This window comes from Cricetulus griseus, chromosome 2 (assembly GCF_003668045.3).
Source record: "Cricetulus griseus strain 17A/GY chromosome 2, alternate assembly CriGri-PICRH-1.0, whole genome shotgun sequence".
Lineage (NCBI taxonomy): Eukaryota > Metazoa > Chordata > Mammalia > Rodentia > Cricetidae > Cricetulus > Cricetulus griseus.
In genome coordinates, this window is record NC_048595.1 from 239,825,069 (window position 1) to 239,847,389 (window position 22,321).

General features: G+C 37.0%; 1 protein-coding gene across 1 annotated transcript; it reads left to right on the forward strand.

The window, feature by feature from the left end:
* Nucleotides 1-14,722: 14,722 nt before the first annotated feature.
* LOC100773203 (transaldolase-like) lies at nucleotides 14,723-15,834 on the forward strand. The gene is given in 2 exon segments (XM_035439076.1): nucleotides 14,723-15,465; nucleotides 15,467-15,834. Coding segments are annotated over 2 exon segments (1,011 nt in total). The 3' UTR covers nucleotides 15,735-15,834.
* Nucleotides 15,835-22,321: the final 6,487 nt, after the last annotated feature.

Genomic DNA, 22,321 nt, shown 5'->3' on the forward strand with positions numbered 1-22,321 from the left:
CAAAAATCAACCACATTCTCAGCAACATAGCAAACCTCAACAGGTACAAAAAAAAAAATGGAATAATCCCCTGTGTCTTATCAGAACACCATGTCTTAAATTTAAAAATCAAAAACAAATCAAATTGCAAAAAAACCAATCAACTCACAGAAATTGAACAACACGCAATTGAAACATTCTTGGGTCAAGGAAGAAATAAAGAAATTAAAGACTTCCTAGGATTCAATGAAAATGTTGACACAACATACCCAAGCTTATGGGACACTTTGAAAGCAGTACTAAGACAAAAAGTTCATAGCTCTAAGTGCTCACATGAAGAAACTAGAAAATAGCCGAACCAGAGATCTGATATCACAGATGAATGCTCTAGAAAAAATTAAAACAAATTCTTCCCAGAGGAGAAGATGCCAGGAAATAATCAAACTGAGGGCAGAAATCAATAAAATTGAAACAAAGTAAACAATTCAAAGAATTAATTTAACAAAGAGTTGGTTCTTTGAGAAAATCAACAAGATAGACAAACCGTTATCCAATTTAACCAAAAAGGCAGAGAGAGATCATGCAAATTAACAAAATCAGAAATGAAAAGGGGGACATAACAAAGAAACTGAGTAAATTCATAGAAGTTTCAGGTCATACTTTGAAAACCTGTACTCCACAAAATTTGAAAATTTAACAGAAATGGACAATTTTCTGGACAGATATCACTTACCAAAATTGAATCAAGAACAGATAAGCAACTTAAACAGACCTATAACCAGTAAGGGAATAGGAGCATTCATCAAAAGTCTCCCCCCCAAAAAAAAAAAAACAGGCCAGATGGATTCATTGTAGAATTCTAAGAGAAATTCAAAGAAGTGCTAATACTAATACTCCTCAAATTGTTCCACAAAAGAGAAGCAGAAGGGACATTGCAAACTCTTTTTACAAGGCTACAATAACCTTGATACACAAACCACAAAAAGACACAACTAAGAAAGAGAACTAAAGACCAATATCCCTCATGAACTTGGACTCAAAAATTCTCAATAACATCTTGGCAAATTGAATACAAGATCATATAAGAGAAATCATCCGCCATGATCAAGTAGGCTTTATCCCAGGGATGCAAGGATGGTTCAACAGTTCAACATATGAAAATCCATGAATGTAATCCACCATATAAACAGAATGAGGAAAAAAAAAAAAACAAAAACATGATCATCTCACTAGATGCTGGAAAAGCCTTTGACAAAATCCAACACCCATTCATGATAAAGGTCTTGGAGAACAGGAACATACCTCAACATAATGCAAGCAATATACAGCAAGCCAACAGCCGACATCAAATTAAATGGAGAGAAACTTGATCCAATTCCTCTAAAATCAGGGACAAGACAAGGCTGTCCACTCTCTCCATACCTCTTCAATATTGTCCTTGAAGTTCTAACTAGAGCAATAAGACAACAAAGGAGATCAAAGAAATGCAAATTGGAAAGAAAGAAGTCAAACTCTCACTATTTGCAGACAATATGATAGTCTACACGAGTGACCCGAAAACCTCTACCAGGGAACTCCTACAGCTGATAAACACCTTCAGGAAAGTGACAGGATACAAGATTAACCCAAAAAAATCCGTAGCCCTACTATACACCGATGACACATTGCTGGAGAAAGAAATCAGAGAAATATCACCCTTTACAATTGCCAAAAACAACATAAAATACCTTGGGGTAACACTAACCAAATATGTGAAAGACGTGTACCATAAGAATTTTGAGTCTCTAAAGAAAAAAATTAAAGTATATTCCAGAAAATTGAAAGATCTCCCAAGCTCTTGGATAGGTAGGATAAACATAGTAAAAATGGGAATCTTGCCAAATGCAATCTACAGATTCAATGCAATCCCCATCAAAATCCCAACACAATTCTTCACAGACCTTGAAAGAACAATTCTCAACTATATATGGAGAAATAAAAGACCCAGGATAGCCAAAACATCCCTGTAAAATAAAGGAACTTCTGGAGGCATCACCATTTCTTACTTCAAGATCTATTACATAGCTATAGTCCTGAAAACAGCTTGGTATTGGCACAAAAATAGACTGGTAGACCAATGGAATAGAATTGAAAACCCTGATCTTACCCCACACACCTATGAACACTTGATTTTTGACAAACAATCCTAATTTATACGATGGAACAAAGAGAACATCTTCAACAAATGGTGCTGGCATAAATGGTTGCAGACATGTAGAAGACTGCATTTAGAACCAAGCCTATCACCTTGCACAAAACTTAAGTCAAAATGGATCACAAATCTCAACATAAATCCAGCTACACTGAACCTATTAGAAGACAAAGTGGGAAATACCCTTGAATTAATTGGTACAGGAGACTGCTTCCTGAACATTACACCTGTAGCATAGACACTGAGGTCAACAATTGATAAATGGGACCTCCTGAAACTGAGAAGCTTCTGTAAAGCAAAGGAGACAGTAGGCAAGACAAAACGGCAGATGACAGAATGGGAAAAGATATTCACCAACCCCACATTTGACAGAGTGCTGATCTGCAAAATATACAAATAACTCAAGAAGCTAGTCCCCCAAACAACAAACAACCAAATTAAAAAGTGGGTTACCTAACTAAATAGACAATTCTCAATTGAGGAATCTAAAATGGCTGTAAGACACATAAGAAAGTGTTCAACATCCTAAGCCATCAAGGAAATGCAAATCAAAACAACTCTGAGATACCATCTTACTCCTGTCAGAATGGTCAAAATCAAAAACACCAATGACAGTTCATTTTGCAGAGGATTGGAGAAAAGGGAAACGCTTCTCCACTGCTGGTGGGAGTGCCAACTTGTACAGCCACTTTGGAAATCAGAATGGCGACTCCTCAAAAGAATGGGAATGAGTCTACCACAAGATCCAGCAATTCCACTCTTAGGCATTTATACAAAAGAAGCACATTTATACAACTAGGACATATGTTCAACGATGTTCATAGCAGCACTATTTGTGATAGCCAGAAACTGGAAGCAGCGTAGATACCCCACAACAGAAGAATGGATAGAGAAAATGTGGTACATTTACACAATTGAGTACTACTCTGCAGAAAAAAACAATGGAATCTTGAAATTTGCAGGGAAAATGGATGGAACCTGAAGAAACCATTCTGAGCGAAGTAACCCAATCACAAAAAGACAAACATGATATGTACTCACTGATATGCAGATTTTAGACATAGAGTAAGGATTACCAGCCTACAATACACACTGCCAAAGAAGCTAATATACATGGAGTTTTCTAAGATTAACATACAAGGTCCCCTCGAGAATGGGTTTAAGAGGATTAAGATCTGCTGAGCAAATTGGGAGCACAGGAAGATTGGGGGAGGCAGCTAAAAGAGTGAGAAGGGGAGAATAAGAGGGTTGCTGATGATATGAGAGAGCAGATAGTATGAGTCAGCGGAAGAATACACGATAACAAGAATGGAGATATAATAATGAAGACATTTTTTGTTTACCGAGAAATCAGGCACTAGAGGAATGTCTGGAGATCTACAAAGATGTCACCAGCTAACTCTCTCAGCAATGGAGGAGAGGCTACCTTAAATGTCCTCCCTTGATTATGAGATTGTTGACTGACTTATATGCCTTCATCTAGTAGCTGGTGGAAGTAGAAACAGACACCCGTAACTAATCACCGATCTGAACTGGAACTCAGATGCAGAGAAGGACGATTGAAGACCACAGAGTTCCAGACCAGGCTGGTGAAACCCACAGAGACAGCTGACCTGAACATTTGGGACCTCTTGCTTCTCTGTCTGATAGCTGGAATACCAGCATGGGACTAATCCATACTGCAGGAACATGGCTTTCTGTGAGGAAACCTCAAAAATCTATGGGATCTAAAGTAGAAGCCCAGTTTTTATGCCTAGCATAGTTGTGGACTTTGGGAGCCCATTCCATATAGAGTAATACTCCCTGAGCCAAGACACAAAGGGGTGGGAGTAGGCCCTATCCCAAAGTATACTAAAGACTCTGATTACACCCTATGGAAGGCCTAACCATCCAGGGGGAGAAGAAAAGATATGTGACAGATAAGATTTTAGTTAGGGGGGTAGGGGAGGAAGGGTGGGAGAAGGGAAATGGGATTGTCATGTAAAACAATCTGTTTTTAATTCAAATAAAAAAGTTGGGAAAAAATAATTTTAAAAATTATATATATATATATGAACAAATGTGCAAGTTTAACTTAAAAACCTAGTCAGAAACTAGCAAAAACTACTATTTGACCTTTCATAATAATTTCCCATGCCATTTTTTTTTTTTTTTTGTGAGCTGGGGACCCTAAGAAATACTGGACTAAAAATGGTAATAATTTCTGATTAAAAACTGTTAGTCTCTTTTTGCAAGTATTTTATTAGTTCTTCAGGTTCTTGGGCAATACTTCTAATTCAGAAAATGGCATGAGAGGCATTTCATTTACAATGCCAACAATTGACTTCCCTCCACATTCCTTGTAAACCCTCCCTACTTTTAAGTTCCTGAAACCACTTATCTTCTCATGGGGTCATAGTTTTATCTTCACCAAAACATTATACCTCTTTTTTGGGGGGTTGGTAAGGTTTACATATCAGCACTCATGAAAGATGACTTTGTTTCTTTTTTTCTCCATTTTTTTATTTGAATTAGTTACAAGATTGTTTTACATGTCAATCCCAGTTCTCTTTCTCTCCCCTCCACCCCTGCCACCCCCAAATAACTCCCTACCTATTCCATATACTTTCTGCTTCCCAGGGAGGGTGAGGCCTTCCATAGGGGTTTTTCAGGGTCTATCATGTCCTATGGGATAGGACCTAGGCCCAACACTGTGTGTGTGTAGGCTGAAGTTGTATCCCTCCAAGTGGGATGGGCTCCCAACATCCATTCCTATGCTAGGGATAAGTACTAATCTACAAGATGCCCCATAGATTTCTGAGGTCTCCTCACTGACACCCACATTCATGGGGTCTGGATCAGTCCCATGCTATCAGTGTGGGGACCAAGAACTCTCCCTTGTTCAGGTTGGATATTTCTGTGTGTTTCACCTGCCTGGTCTGGAACTTTGCTCATAATTCCTTCTACTCTGCAACTGGATCCCAGTTAAGTTCATTGTTTAGCTGTGGGTATCTGCTTCTACCTCCAACAGCTGATGGTTGAAGACTCTAGGATGCCATATAAGTCAGTCATCAATCTCATTATAAAGGGAAGGCCATTAAGGTATCCTCTCCTCTGTTGCATAGATTGTTAGTTGGTTTCATGTTTGTAGATAGATCCCCAGACATTTCCCTAATGCCAGATTTCTCTCTGAACCTATAGTGTCTCCCTCTATTATTGTATATCTTAACTTGTTCTATTCTGTTCTTCCCCCAACTCAACCTTCCTGCTCCCTCATGACCTCCTCACACCTCTTTTCCCCTTCTCATTCTCCTAGCTCCCTCTCCTCCTCTCCCCCCATCCTCCCAATTTGCTCAGGAGATCTTGTCCCTTTCCCCTTCTCTGGGGGATCATGTATGTCTCTCTTAGAGCCACCCTTGCTCTCCTAACTACTCAGTAGATGTGGATTGTAGGCTGGTAATCTTTTACTCTATGTCTAAAATTCATATATGTGTCTTTTTGTGACTGGGTTACCTCACTCAGAATGGTTTCTTCTAGTACCATCCATTTGCCTCTGAATTTCAAGATCCCATTGTATTTTTTTCTGCTGAGCAGCACTCAATTGTGTAAGTGTACCATATTTTCTCTATCCATTCTTTAGTTGAGAGGCATCCAGGTTGTTTCCAGATTCAGGCTATTACAAATAATGTTGCTATGAACATCATTTAACAGATGCCCTTGACCTCAGATACTATCTGACAACAATCTAAGATTTCTGATTGTTAGAAACTAATGTTTGAGGTATACACTGAGAAGTATTTTTCTAATAGCCAGCAAAAATGTTAGGTCTTGTACAGAGTTAGGTAATGAAAGTCTAAATAGAGATTGACCTTATACATAGGCTCTGGACTTGAAATGTTCTGAACGCCCAACAACTGTTGAAGTTAATTAACCTTGTAGAATGTTCAGTGTAGGGTGAGATTGTTTTCTGGAAATTTTAATTGTGGCTTCATAAATTATTATTATTATTATTATTATTATTATTATTATTATTATATGACTAAATAGTGTTCTATTGATGCTATATGCACTAGCTAATCTGTTTATGAAATTGACATCTTGGTTTCATGTAGATTTTACAGTTCTGTATAAAACTTATATATTTGAGCATGGCCCATGGTGAGTATATAAATTGAAAATCATATCAACAAAAAACAAGACGTTCATTTGTTGTGTTACATTGCAAACTCTAGCTTCCTTAAAAGCAACTCTCCCCACTATTTAAAATAGCCCTCATCAACAAGAAATGAGAATTCCTTGGTCTTCTCACCAAACCTGTTCTCCAGTATCTGTTCTCCAGTATCTTTGTGGAAGTATTAGTATCATTGCTGTTTCTGTCCTGTAATTTCAAGGTATGATGACCATCCTGACCTGAGTGTCTTCTATCTGTATCTCCTTCCAGATTAGATTTCTGTTGCTCAGCTTCATATTTTAAAATGGGGAGATAGTTTGGATTTAAGGATTCTTTATGTTAGTTATTTAAAACAGTTTTACATTGAAATATTAGAAATTTGCAAAAAAATTTATAATCTCTGGCATGTCATTCCATTGTCATAATTTTGCTTTGTATTAAAAAATACTACAAGTAATGAACAAATGATATAATTGTTTCTGGTTTTTGGATAGCACTATGTTCTCTTAGATTTCTTTCTCACTGCTATAGATCTCTCTTTTACAGTCAAGTAGCTTCTAGCATGTTTACTTTGGGAAAATAGATAAAACTTGAATTCACATTTTTATTTGTTATTTTATTGCATATAAATGTCCAATTTCACTTTTGTCATCTTTTCAGAGGGCCATGCCTTCACCACTGAATTGCTTTACATCTGTTTCAATAATTAATTGACTATATTCTTTTGGGGTATTTTTAATTGTGTTCCACTCATGTATGTTTGCCCACCATTCTCCAACAATAATAGTTTGATAGTAGGAATTTCCCTGAATAATTTTGCAGTGTTATAGCATGTATTTTATACTGAGCCAGAATCCCCACAAAAAAAAAAAAAAACTCTCTTAAATTCAAAATTTCTATTGATATAAATTTATTATATATTGTGATGTAATTCATGAAAATTATTTCTCTCAAATATGGTGTGTATTTGGATGATGTTCACTATGTTCCACCTCATTCTACTCCTACCTTTCTATCCTCCCCATCATGCTAGTCTCGTTCTTTCTAGGGACTTCTTCTGCTCTTATAACATGAATGTATTTGTAGTTGTGTATATGTATATGCATATGTTGGGTGATTGTGTGAATATTATTGTGAATGTAAATGTGGATACATTTCTGTATATTGTATTAATGGCTTTATGTGTATATATAATTTTATGGAAAATAATTTTTCATAGAATACATTCTGATCATGAGTTCCCCTCCAACAACTATTCCCCGAAATCTTATCTCCCCATGTTGTGCCAGGTTCCTGGAGCCCAGAGACTATGCCAAGGAGTCGACACTCTGATGCAAAAGCAAAAGGTTTCTTTTTGTTTCAAGCTAGCCAGCTAGGATCTCACTGCATGGCAGGCAAATGAGATGCCACCCAGCCAAAAAGAGAAGCTTTTAAAGGGAAAGACCATAAAGTTGAAGGCCACAAATTACAGGGTTTCCATGGTTACTTAAGGTCATACAAAGTACAGAGTAAGTCAGTAACTATTCATTTTAAGGGAGATACATTTTACTGACTGAGATAAGACAGGGCATGGGCTTGTAGGGTTATAGAGTCACAGAGACTGTCAGTTGTCCCCCAGGGGTTGGGGGAATGTTAATGACCAGCAATTAGCAAAGGATTGTTAAAAGGAGTGGTGGACAATTACCTCTCCTTCTCTGAGAGCAGGGGATCAGGCCCCAGTCATGCACTCCTGATTTAAGGAGTTAAATTTTCCTTTATCATTAGATGTTCCCTTTCAGGGCCTAAGTTTTTAAACTTTTATGAATTTGAATTTTTGGTCCCTTACCCACTCATTTAATTCCATTGTTTTTCTTTCCCTCTTTAGAAAACAAAAAGGCAAATAAGAAAAAAAAAATACCAGACCACAAAGGAAAATCTCTCCCACAAAAATAAAGAAAAATAGGAGAATCACAAATACACAAACATACATACAATATCATAAAACCACAAAATTGCAAACCATAATACACAAATAAAAGAACAGTGAGACAAAAGAACCCCAAATAAACCAATGTAAGTAAAAATTCTTCATGAATTTATTGGGTTGTGAGATTCAAAGTTTGAGGAACACAGGAATGAAACAGTCTTCTAAATACTACTTGAACAGACTGAAGCAGCTTTGGTTGCACAAGATGTTCACAAAGTCAAGTTTGTTAGTAGAGAGTGAATATGGTGAGATCTATTCTATGTTTTTACTAAATTAGGAAAGAATTAATAAACTAATACATTTTAATATATTTTGATGTGTATGTATATACAGACAAGAGTGCAGGCACCTGTAGGTAGCAGGAGAGAAAACTGTTTCTTCTGGAGCAAGAATTATGTACATTTGTGTTGGGAGTCATGAAAATTCCATTAGAGGTTTTCTAGGGGTCCAAACCTCTGGTTTCAGTAACTGGGAGCTCTGGTCTACATTGTATTTGCAGATGCTAGCTAATTTGCTATTGAATAGCATAGCCTGGGTAGAGAATGTCTCCTAATTTATCTCTACAAATCTAAGCATTTGAATAGGCCTGCACCAGGGCAGAGAGCAAAGTCTCTGTGATGAGTGAGAACAGCCTTAGGAGGTATCTGTCAACTGTAGGAGAGATGGTTGAGAGAGATCTGCTGAATAGTGTCTAGGCAGATGGATGAGAAATAATCTCAGTGTCAGGGAAGCACATTTAGGAGACATCCTTTAAGATGCTAAATAAAGAAGAGACTCCAGTTTTGTAGCAAGGAACTGAGAGCTCTCTAAAGATGACAGGATATCTGTGTCTGGTCTTTATCTCCGTTGGGTTGCTGGGAGTTTCCAAGTCGACTCTCCTCCACTCAGGCCTAACCTTGTGGGTTCTGTGCTTTGGGGCTGCGACATGCCTGGCCAAGACACAGTTGCATGTCAACTATCTAGTAAGAGAACTCTTAATCTCTGTGGAGCCCTAAGCACCATTAAGTATGAGTTACTGCTCAGTCCTTTAAAAACTTTAGAGTAAGTCTTGAAATAATATAGAAACAGTCCATAAAACTTTGTCTCTGTATTTTCTGTATTCATACAATGTACAAATATATAAAATATTGAGGGCATTTCTTGTTGTAACAACATTGTGTCACTGTGATTTTTGAGTGTTGTAATCAAGTCTCTTTGTAGTATTTAGTAGATAATTATTATCTCATTCTTACAATTCCAATAACACACCAAAAAAAGGGATTTTTCTAGATAATTGTTGAATTCTTATCTTTTATGATTACCTATAAAACTTTGATGTGAATGACTTTAGGCATTTGACAAAATAATATCTATTAATTGTCACTGATAATCAATGGAGTTTGACTTGACACTGTAAGCATAATCCTTAGCAATATGAGAAGAAAAAGAGACAGAAATTTGTTTTTCTGGCTAATTTCATGTCAGCTTGACACAGGCTAGAGTCATCAAAGGGGAGGAAAGCTCAGTTGAGAAAATGGCTCCACAAGATATTGCTACAGTCAACACTGTATGGCATTTTGTAATTAGTTATTGATGGAGAGAGGCTCAGCCAGTGCTTAATTATTCAAGGGAAAAAGCTGAATACCATTCCGACATTGTCTCTGACTCAGTTCCTAAACCAGGTTCCTGCTCTGTTTCCATTCTTTTGAAGAATAGTGATTGTTTAAGTGTAAGCTAAATATACCCCTTCCTCTCCAGATTCCTTTAAGTCATGGTATTAATCATAGTAATGGTAATCCTGTGTAGGATATCTATCAAATAGATAGGTTTTTCTTTTTTAAATTTTACTATTTTATTGATCATTAGAGAAATACATAAAGTGTATCTTTACCATATTCAAACTCTTAGCTCTCCTCCCAAATCTTCCACTTTTCTTTCCCAACAAGAAAGGATAGGGTTAGGGAGTGCCAACTTATACAGCCGCTTTAGAAATCAGTATGGCGACTCCTCAAGAAAATGGAAATGAATCTACCACAAGATCCAGCAATTCCACTCCTAGGCATATACCCAAAAGAAGCACATTCATACAAGGACATGTGTTCAACCATGTTCATAGCAGCATTATTTGTAATAGCCAGAAACTGGAAGCAGCCTAGATGCCCTTCAACCGAAAAATGGATAGAGATAATGTGGTACATTTACACAATGGAGTACTACTCAGCAGAAAAAAACAATGGAATCTTGAAATTTTCAGGAAATTGGATGGAACTTGAAGAAACCATTCTTAGTGTGGTAACCCAATCACAAAAAGACAAACATGATATGTACTCACTAATATGTGGATTTTAGACATAGAGTAAGGGATTACCATCCTGCAATCCACACTGCCAGAGATACTAGTAAACAAAGAAGACCCTAAATTAGACAAACTTTGTCACCTGGAGAAGGGGAAATGGTCACCATCCCCTGAGCAAATTGAGAACATGGGAAGAGGGGGAAGGAATCTACGAGAGTGAGAAGGGAAGAAAAGGTAGGATGCAGAGGTCATGAGGAAGAAGAAATTTTGAGTCAGGTGTAGATTAGAAGAGAGGACATAAGACAGGGAGGATTTTAGGTGGGGTGTGGTAGAGGAGGAAGGGAGGGAGAGGGAAACTGTGATCATCATGTATTTCAATCTTGTTTGTAATTCAAATATATAAAAAATAATAAATAAATTTAAAAAACATTAATGGAGTGACAGTACCTTTAATTTCTTTAAATTAGAAACATCTTATTTTTCCTTTAACTCTCTGAATTTTATAGCTTTACTTTATTTAAAGAGTTGTAAGAGCCTGAAGTGCTGATTTCAATAAACTAGTATCTTCTACAGATGACAAGTGTGAAGCACACATGAAGATCAGGACTCATGTAAAGGAACTGCTTGGCTTTGCATCACTAGTCAAGAACTCTCTGTAATATATTTCTTCTAGTAAATGAGTAATCAATTTCTCTAACATTGTTTCACTAGGTATATTAACCACACATCAGGTTATGCCCTCATATGACCAGGAGTAGATGGCTATCACAATATGGACTCAATGGTATTTTTAAAGACAAATATATTCATCTTCATCTTATATTGCTCTTTTGGGGAGTTTTTGTTTTATTGCTCTTTTGCTTGAATATTTTGGTTCATATTTTTGTGGAGGTATGTATGTGAGTGTGTGTGTGTGTGTTTCTAGATATATATATATATAATATATATATATATATATATATATACAGAAAGAAAGGATGTGGATGTGGATAGATATGGAGATGAAGAAGATTATGGAGGAGTTTGGGGAGGTGAAATTTTTCATTAGGATATTTGTGAATTTTTTAACTATAAAAAATAAAGATAGAAATAAAACCAATAAAATAAAGTACCCTTTAAAAAGCCAAAGTATTGAATTCTCTTGTGTAATGCTTCCTAGAAATGAGAGAAAACATGGTGTACATGTATCTCATCTATGCTTTTTGTAAAATGAGTTCTTAAATTGTCTAGATAATATAAGACCAGAGTAGATATAGAAGGAAATGCTGAGAGATCAGAGAGAAGGAGAAAGTCACAGCGTATCTTACCTCCTAAGCATTTCTGCAGAAAAGAGAGCAATTTCCTGTTTGTCACTGCTTATATCCTTTTTCTACCCTCCTACCTCCTACCTGTCTGTACAGACTTTTCAGACCTCTGTGATTACCAGTGGCATGTTTACGTCCAGCTATATCACTTCCTGTTTGTCTATACAGACCTCCTTACCTCCATGGTTATCTAGTGGCAAGCTCCATTCCCTGACCCTCAGACAGGTTTTATTTGTGTAAGAAAGATATCACCATAGTTTTCTTTCTTTCTTTCTTTCTTTCTTTCTTTCTTTCTTTCTTTCTTTCTTTCTTTCTTTCTTTCTTCTTTCTTTCTTTCTTCCTTCCTTCCTTCCTTCCTTCCTTCCTTCCTTCCTTCCTTTCCTTCTTACTTCCTTTCTATTTTTCTTATTTGATTTCAGACAGTTAATTTCACCATGGAATGTGATGATTTGTTTTTATCATCTCTTTAGAACTACTATTCATAGTATTCATTAGGCTGGAAGTTACATCAATAAAAAATGAGACCCCCCAATAAAGAACTATGGATCATATATTTATATATTTATTGTAGTTGGCCACTCTACTGTACAGAAACAAACAGATATCCTGATTTCTTCTTTTGTGACCCTCAACCATTTCCTGGGGTACCTATGCTCCTCAATAAGCATGCGATGAGAAATGAGACATAACAATACTGTTACACTGCAGGCATTTCTCTTAAATTTGTCTTCATGTCAGTACTATGGGTGTGTCAACCTGCAAGAAAGGCTAAAATGCTCTTTTGTCATGGGCTACTATAACTTAAATACATTCAAAAACCAAAAAAATGGTTTATTATTGAAGTTTAGTGTTCCCTAAACTTCATCATTATCACCAGTGATTTATTATTGATCTGGAATATTTGCTCACAATCTCAGGATTGAGGTCATTGTACTAAATCTGGTTCTATTCTAAGTGGTGGATCCTGTAAGACATGAAGTTTATGTATTCACCTTTGCTAGAAATCTTAGCGCAAGAAATCCTTTTTATTCCTGGGAGTTCCTTTGCACCAGATTACTATTTGACCCTGAAATGATTCACTTTCTATTTTACACTTTCAGTACTCTCCAAATAACCCCATCCCCACCTAAATATTCTGTTTCCCACCCTCACACACCCTGAGTCCACCCACAAAATCTCTTTTTTTTCCAGTTCCAAGGGAGATATGAGTATCCCTCTTTAGCCTTTTATTTTACCTACCCTCTCTGTGTCTGTATTTATATCATTGTTATCTTTTCCATTAAAGCTAATATCCACTTATATGTCCCAAGTTTGTCTTTCTATATCTTGCTTACCTAACTGAGGATGATATTTCTATTCCCATCCATTTGAATTTGATAATGTTATCATTTTTAAAAGCTGAGCAGAAGTCCAAGGGGTCATTGGATTTAGGCTAGCCTTTCTTGTTTAACTATTCTCTTTCCCTGGCTACAATGTAAGTACTTTCCCCATCTTCCCTTACAGTCCTAGGTATCCAACTGACACTGTCTACTTGCTATCCATTTGTTTTATCACTGAGTTCCATCCCAAAACAAGGCAACTAGGTTTAGTTCAGTATCACTCATACCATGATTACATGCTTTCTATGGTAAACCCAAAGTAATGGGATATAAAACCTGCATGTGTCTGAGAGGAAATCAACGCTTTGCTTTATAAGCTGCTTGACTCCATGTTGTGACAGTGGGAAGGATATAGAAAATCCACCCAATTCCTACATCACAACTGTTTTCCTTCTTTCCAGAACACCAGAATACATTTTTATCTTACACTTTGAACAATACCAAATTACAAAGTTCTACTCAATCATGAATTTTTAATTATTCTGAGAATGATTGCCATCATCTGAAGTACTGAAGCTTTAGAAATTCACTATGCTTTCAAGGTGATCTAGATTCATAGTTAGATATATAAACTAAGGAAGAGATTTAAAGTTTGAAATACAGATAACAGCTCAATCTTTACATAAAATTTTTAGAATTTGTTACTAATATATGAGTTTCACTTAATCCAGAATTCCTTGTCTTAAAATTATGAAGATATCACTGGATCCATTTACTCTACTCTCCTTGTTCAAAATATTCTAGACCTACATCTCTGGTTTTGTTCACAATTTTAGTTTACAGGATTTCCTTCTAATTTTACAATGGATCTTCAAATGTCTTTAAATATAAAGCAATATTTTAAATACAATATTTTAATTATATTTGAGCACATAAAAATCTAATAGCAAATTAAAGGATCAAATTAGTTGGTAATAGTCTAACTTAAGCTGGGCATTGGTGGTACACGCCTTTACTCCCAGCACCTAGGAGGCAGAGGCAGGTGGATCTCTGTGAGTTCGCGGCCAGCCTGGACTCCAGAGCAAGTGCCAGGATAGGTGCCAAAACTACACAGAGAAACCCTGTCTGGAAAAACAAAACAAACAAAACAAAAAAAAAATAGCCTAACTTAAAATCAAAGTGTAAGAGGAATTTTATAAATGTCCTAGATTAAATATTTCCCATTATATACTTACTTGAATTTTTATATTTCTAGAAAGAAAATTATTTGAGAAAGGAATATATTTTCATTACGAGTGGGGAAATAAATGAAAGAAAATAAATAATCAGAAGCAGGCAAAAATAATTCTAGGATTCTGTTAAATTTGGAGAAATCAAAAGATTTGATGAGTAAGAAAGCCATTGAAATAATTTAAAAATTCATCTTCCCAAGAATAATAGGGCATGAAATATTCTTTTCAAAATTTTTTTTAAAAAAATATTTACTATAGAAAGGAGAAAGCAGCTCCTGCTGCAGCCTCAGCTCTACACGCCTCCCCATGACTGGGTCCCCTGTAAAACGCCAGAGGATGGAGTCCGCTCTGGATCAGCTCAAGCAGTTCACTTCCGTGGTGGCCGACATGGGTGACTTCAGTGCCATTGATGAGTACAAGCCCCAGGATGCCACCACCAACCCATCCTTGATCCTGGCTACAGCCCAGATGCCTGCCTACCAAGAGCTGGTGGAAGAGGCCGTTGCCTATGTCAAGAAGCTGGGTGGGCCACAAGAAGAACAGATTAAAAACGCTATTGATAAACTTTTTGTGCTGTTTGGAGCAGAAATACTAAAGAAGATTCCAGGCCGTGTGTCCACAGAAGTGGATGCAAGGCTTTCCTTTGATAAGGATGCAATGGTAGCCCAAGCCAAACGCCTCATTGAGCTTTACAAAGAAGCTGGGATCAGCAAGGACAGAATTCTCATCAAGTTGTCCTCAACCTGGGAGGGAATTCAAGCTGGAAAGGAGCTGGAAGAGCAGCATGGCATCCATTGCAACATGACGCTGCTTTTCTCCTTTGCCCAGGCTGTGGCCTGTCCTGAGGCGGGTGTGATGCTCATCTCTCCCTCTGTGGGGCGCATCCTTGACTGGCATGTGGCAAACACAGACAAGAAGTCCTATGAACCCCAGGAGGACCCTGGGGTAAAGAGTGTCACCAAAATCTACAACTCCTACAAGAAGTTTGGCTACAAAACCATTGTTATGGGCGACTCCTTCTGTAACACTGGTGAGATCAAAGCACTGGCAGTGCGATTTGCTCACCATCTCACCCAAGCTCCTGGGGGAGCTGCTCAAGGATAACACCAAGTTGGCACCTGTGCTTTCCATCAAAGCGGCCCAGACCAGTGACTTGGAGAAGATACATCTGGACGAGAAGGCCTTCCGTTTGCTGCACAATGAGGACCAAATGGCTGTGGAGAAGCTCTCTGATGGGATCCCAAAGTTTGCTGCTGATGCCATAAACTTAGAACGGATGCTCACGGAACGAATGTTCAGTGCTGAGAATGGAAAGTAGCACAGTGCCTGAGGCTGGACCCCAGACCTGCACTGCCTTTGAGCTGGCTCCTAATTGCACATGGCTTGTGATGAATCTGGCATTTTTTGTGATTGTAGAGGGATGGATCATAGGTTTCTGATTTTATGTGAAATTGTGTCTAATTTATTAAAGCAGTCTCTTTTCAAAAAAAAAGGAGAAAGCAACTTGTCTCAGAAGCATGTGTTACTCAAATGCAGGAAGAAGTTCTCAGTTTTCTACCACTGACTTAAAAAGAGATAAAACCCATGGAATATATATATATTCAGAAAAAAATTTAATACCATTATGAAAATCTTAAAGACTAGAAAATCAAAACAATATCTGGAAACTGTAATACATTGAAAAGGTGCTACCGAAACTAAATAAGGGTTGATAAACATACAAATAAGTCTGAAAATCAGAGAAGAGCCAGTCTGAGAAGTGAAATCAACAGCCTAATGATTTGTGAGGATTTGAACTGAAGGAAGATGGATCTCACAGAAGAAAGTAGAATATCTTACTATGTAGGAAAACTGCTAGCCAGCCTACCCAAGCCTGAATAGCCCTGCCAAGGTGCCTAGGGCAGTCTTCATGAGCATGCACAGCAGGCACCTCCTCCCTGAGCCATGCCTGCCTCTATGCCCAGAGATTGCAGACAAAGACACACATGACCTGAGACACCAATAAGAAAATGATATGACAGCAGAGACAGCTGCTTGAGCCAATGGGACCTTGGAGAGAGTATATACACAGGTCTAACTTCTCTAATAAATGAGTCTGTAGCATGTTCTGCTACTCACTGACTCACAGTGTCTGAGATATTGCTGCTGCATCTTTTCAGCCTCTCCCCCAAGGGGTGTCCGAGCAGTGTCATCCACAACATAACTGTAAGAAAATATTTTTGCCTGCACTGGTGTGAAGAGTCAGAGTCTGAAAATGTGTGATAGAAAAGGTTTCCAAACATAACAAGGGTACTATATTTTCAAATAAGGAAAGCTTAGGATGTAAACTAGTAATGATTATTGTCATATTTATTACCAAACAAATTTCAAAATATATTAAAACTATTCAGTAATTTTTAAATATTTAAGTTTTGGAAAGATGGATCAACATTTACTAATTGTGACTGTTTTTGCAGAGGACACAGGTTCATTTCCCAAACCCACATGATAGCTCACAATCATATGTAACGACAGTTTCAGGGATTCCAATCCTATCTTATGGCCATTGTGAGTACCACATATGCACTTAGTAAATATAAAACATTCAGGATAATGCTTACACACATAATATTTAAAAAGGAACTAAGTTGATATATTGCTGAAAGCTACATTAAATGAAGAGTCCTCATAATTTTCCTGGTGTTATTTCTAATCCTTAGCCTTTTAAAATGTAGAAATGCCCTCTCTGAAGATAAAATTTTAAAGAAAATTAAAAATTAGAAAGTAATTATAACTGATTTCAGCAGGGGGAGGTAAACGGAGAGAGGATAGAGATGGAAGGGGAGAGAGAATTATTTAGGAAGAAATAAAGGAGGAGAAATCTGCCTTTGTTTTTTTCCATGGCCCATCAAAAGCTTTCAAACAAACATTAAAAGACATACAATAACAGAATGTGTGCACCATGGTGAGTAGTTCAAATAATATTCCCTCCATCAATACTTGGCTGTTTTATTAAGGATCAAAAAGAAAACAACATTATATAAACATTTTTTTTTCTGACATGGGCTTTGGTGAAGGAGACATGAACTCTTTGACTAGCATATCATGTCAACTATCTATTATGTCCCTTTAAAGGACCAGCTCCCCATTTCGGCAGCCACAACAGCCGGACATGTGCTTTTCTGACCTTGCCTTGGTCACTAGAGTTTAGGTGCCTGCCTCGAGGCAAGGGACCAATCAGAAGTTAGCTGGTGGTGGTATGCTTTACGGCTCTGGGTGTGATTTACGGACAAGTGCACAGCAATGGTGCGCAGAGCATAGCAACCACTCTGGGAGGGCCTATGGGCCATAACAACCAGTTGGCCAATCAACACAGGGCAAACCCTCCAAGCCTGGAGACACACCAATCCTGAGCATGTGCATTCCCCTAGACACTCCCCTTATGGTGCCCTATAAGATCACTATGCAGTCGCTTCTAACTGTCTTTTGTAGCCATCCGCCTTGGTGGATGGATGAAAGACCCAAGCTAACATGGGGTTAGCTCGTTAAACAATAAAGCCTCATGCTGTTTGCATCAAGCTTTTGACTCAGCCTGGTGATTGGGGTAGCCTCGATCCTGGGCTATAAGATCCTGGAAGTCTGAGCTTTCTGGAGGTCTTACACCTTGTTCTCTGATTAGTCACTACATGTATACTTCTGGTAAGTAAGTTCCTTTTGTATTAAAGTGAACATAATTATCTTTTAGAGTCTGTCTACTAAGACAGTACGAGAAAGAAAGAGCAGGTGCGACCAAAGGAACTGTGATAGTCAAGAGTCTCCTACCACATATTACATCTTAACATAGAGGTATTGTCATTGTATATTAAATTACCATTGTCATGTTGTTTAAATTAACATTTTATTATTTCTTTTCTGAGAATTGTTAATTTTATCTCTACAAAACGGCCCTGTATACAAACCTTTAAAAACTGATGACTTTAATTTAATTAAATTTGTCCATTATGAAATAAATTAGTCAATGTATTAACAGATAGTAAATTCAGTCTCTGTTTGATTAATGTGCTTTCTTAAATTGATCAATATAATTCTAGTTGTTTTTGAACATTCATGTGTATGTGTGTGCATGTATACATTTCAGACTTTCTTTAAAACTTCAATCACAAAATTGCATATAAGACTTGAAAATTGAACTCAATGAAGTAGAATGTATGTTAAATGTTAGAAATCTACAAACTTGCAAATGAGGACAATGCGGTGTTTGAATTAATAGGAAAACTTTGCAGCTTCTTTCTAATTATTACTCTTCAAGTATAATCTTTTTTTTTTGCAGATTCATTTTAAAGGCTCTGCATGTTTCACATAACCCTTTGATCAAATAAACTGTGCTTCACACTCTGTGTCTTCCTCTGCTTTCATTAAATCTAAATGTCAAAATAGCTATTTTTATATTTTTCTTATTCCTCTAATCATAAAATGTTCATCTTTATCTCTTATTACACTGTAGTGCCCTTTTACGAGTACAGGTTACCTCTCATAATTACTCTATTGTCCCTGTGCAGTATTAGAATGACAATATCAAATTTTATCTATATAGACATTATTTCCTATGACTTTTAATTTGATTTTTAATTTTTAGAATTATATATTAGTTCCATATTTAGTTAGCACCTTAAAATGTATGTTCAGTAAGGATCACCATTTAAAAGTTATAAAAATGACAGATGTTATTGAAGCTTAATATTCTGCACATGTATTTGCATATAATTTGTCGTGGCCCGGCATGTCTCAGCCCCAAACCAAGGAAGCCACAAGGTTTGGCCTGAGTGGGGGAGCATGGACTTTGAAACCTACCTTCGATAAAGACCAGACACAGGCAACTTATCATCTTTAGAGAGTTATCAGTTCCATGCTGCAAAACTCAACTCTCTTCTTTATTCACCATCTTCCAGGCTGTAATCTGACCATTCTTTCCTGACCCCAAGACAATTTCTCTTCAATCTCCCTAGACCCTATCAGCAGATCTCTCTACTGACTCTCCTCCAGTCAACCTCTCCTACCTCTCTGCCAGAAACCTCCTAGCTATCTGTTCTCACTTGTCATGTAGTCTTTTCCCTCTGCCCTGGTGCAGGCCTATTCAAATATTTAGTTCTGTAGAGATGCAAACAAGGAGGCATTCTCTGCTGAGGCTATACTATTCAATAGCTGGTTAGCTAGCATCTACAATACAATGTAGACCAGAGTTCTTGGTTACTGGAACTGGAGGTGTTTTGGACCCCAAGGAAATCTCTAAAAGAATAGTTCTTGGCTCCTGACAATAATTACATGTATATACATTACAATATATTCTATATGGCAAATGTCATCTTGGAAGATGTGCTTTTGAACTGATACTTATAAACATACAAATATATTTTACTAAATTTAACTAAACATTAAATTAAATTTATACAACTATATAACATGACAATCATTCTTGATCAAATTAAACATTATAGAGAAATCCATTTGTTTAATATTTGTTTCCTTTAATTTTGAGAAATTAAACTGTGTGTATATATGCATATGTGTGCGTGTTTTTGACTCACTGTTATCTAAACAGTCTCAGAACTTTAGCACACCCAACACAAAACTTTTAGAGTAGGAAAGTTTTCCATTTTTGCTAGACTGTTAGATTAAATTTTCCTTTCAGGCATTAAAAAAACTCCAATAATCTGAGGTGGGCATCAATGAGATCCAACTTGGTGAAATAAATAAATTTACTTTTTATTACTAGCTTGCTTTCTTGCAAAGCAAATGTAAACGGTTACTTATTGGAGCATTGATATGCCCTAAACAACTTCATCAGCACAAATCTCACACTGTCTTTGAGAGTAAAGTTAAATAAGGTCTATCATTGCTTTCAACTTTTAACCAGCCTTTTCCTTCTATATATGTTTTGTTACTAGCAAAGATCACTTGTAGCTATGGTGGGTAATAGCTGAGTTGCTGGTAAAGGTTACTTGAAGGTTAAGAACTTTAGTACCACCACTGTGGACCTCGTTAAAATTCGACCATTCTGTTACAGTTACGCTGCCTACTCTATGGCAAATGAAGATGGTAGTTTATAATTACAATAACCAAAAGCTTCAGACAGCATTAGCTCAGTCTTAGTTATATCCATTTCTGACATCCCTTTTCTCAAATACAAGTTGTCTTTGTTTGATTATTCTAAGTGTCATTCAATTATTTCTGGGGTCAGGCATGTGTGAATGAATGCAGGGTCTGCTCTAGAGACACTGAATACAATGGATGATCAGGGCACAACCTGGGTTACATGGCAAGGGCCAGTCTGAGATGTGTGGTAAGATCTTAACTCAAAAAAAGGAAATCAAACAAAAAAAATATTTATTGTCTTATGAACCACACTCAAAGTACCTACCACAAGCAAATCTTAAAGCTAAATAAAAACAAATACTGCAACTATGCTAAACAAACATAGTGCTAAAATGATTCCTAATGATATCCTGCTGAATTCACATGTAAGTGCCTTTTTCAGCCATCTTAGAGGCTTCCTTCTCCAGCATATGGGAACAAATACAGAGACAAACTGCCAATAGCAGTACTCGAGTCTGTATGAATAACATAAGCAAGTAAAAATACAACGTAAATGGCTACTGAAGCATGGCGGCTAAGGTGGTCATTAGACCTCTAAGTGCAGACATATATATATATATATATATATATATATATATATTATATATATACAAACATATATACCTACACACAAAGAAATTATTAGATTTGCCTATATTAATGTTATGACATATTTCGGTTGATATATTTTCTAAATAGTAATGCAGTGAAGTAGTATGTTTCATCTTATTCAAAACTTTAGCATTTTCTGTGGAAATCCCTATAGAACAGCACACACTGCTACTCTAGAAATTCTGCTTTATAAAATAGGTATTTCATAAAACTCTTTCCCTTCTAGGTTTTTTCTGTCCACTCCAATCCCCTGCCTCTTTTTCCATACATATTAATGTGATCATCATTCAACAATCTCCTAATCTTCTTTTCCATTTTCATTATCATTGCATTTCTTTTGAATAAAATGCATTCTCCTATATTGAAAGAAATTGTTTTCTGTTTTCCTTATTCTAAAAAGGCAACCAGTCTTCAATTTCTTCTTCAATGACTTGAATTTCTTGACATACATGTCTTTCACTTGCTTAATTAGAGTTATACCAAGATATTTTACATTATTTGAAGCTATTGATTTTCTCCATTTTTTAATTAGAATTAGAAACAAGAATGTCTTGCATGTCTATCCCTCCTCTCCTCCTCTGCCCCACCAACTAACACCCTACCTATCCCTTACACTTTCTGCTCCTTAGGGAGGGTGAGGCTTTCCATAAGGGGTCTTCAGAGTCTGTTATATCTTTTGGGATAAGGCCTAGGTCCACCTCCATGTGCTTAGGCTCAGGGAGTATCCCTTTATGTGGAATGGGCTCCCAAAGTCCATTCCTATGTTAGGGATAAGTACTGATCTACTATGTCAGGAGCCAGTTCTGATCAGATATAAAAGTCCCCTTTACTGAGGCCTGACGACCTCCATGCTTGGCTAACTGCCAAAAGCACCCCACCCCTTAGCTTCCAGGACACCTGCCCTGGCCTGAGAGCAACTAACACCCATTCCTCCCCCACTTCCTCTTTCATTATTACCTCCTTTCTCTTTAAAGACCACTTGTTTATAATCAATAAATTAGACATGGACAAGGACACTGCTTGGTCTTGCTTCTCTTTTTCACTCATTTATTTTCAGGCTTAGTCCTCCTCACACCGAAATATTACCAGAACCCGTTGGGCTGGGGCACTACTACAAGAGGCTCTATATATAGATTTGCCTATGTCAATTGTCATCTGAGATGCTAAATCCATCAACTCATG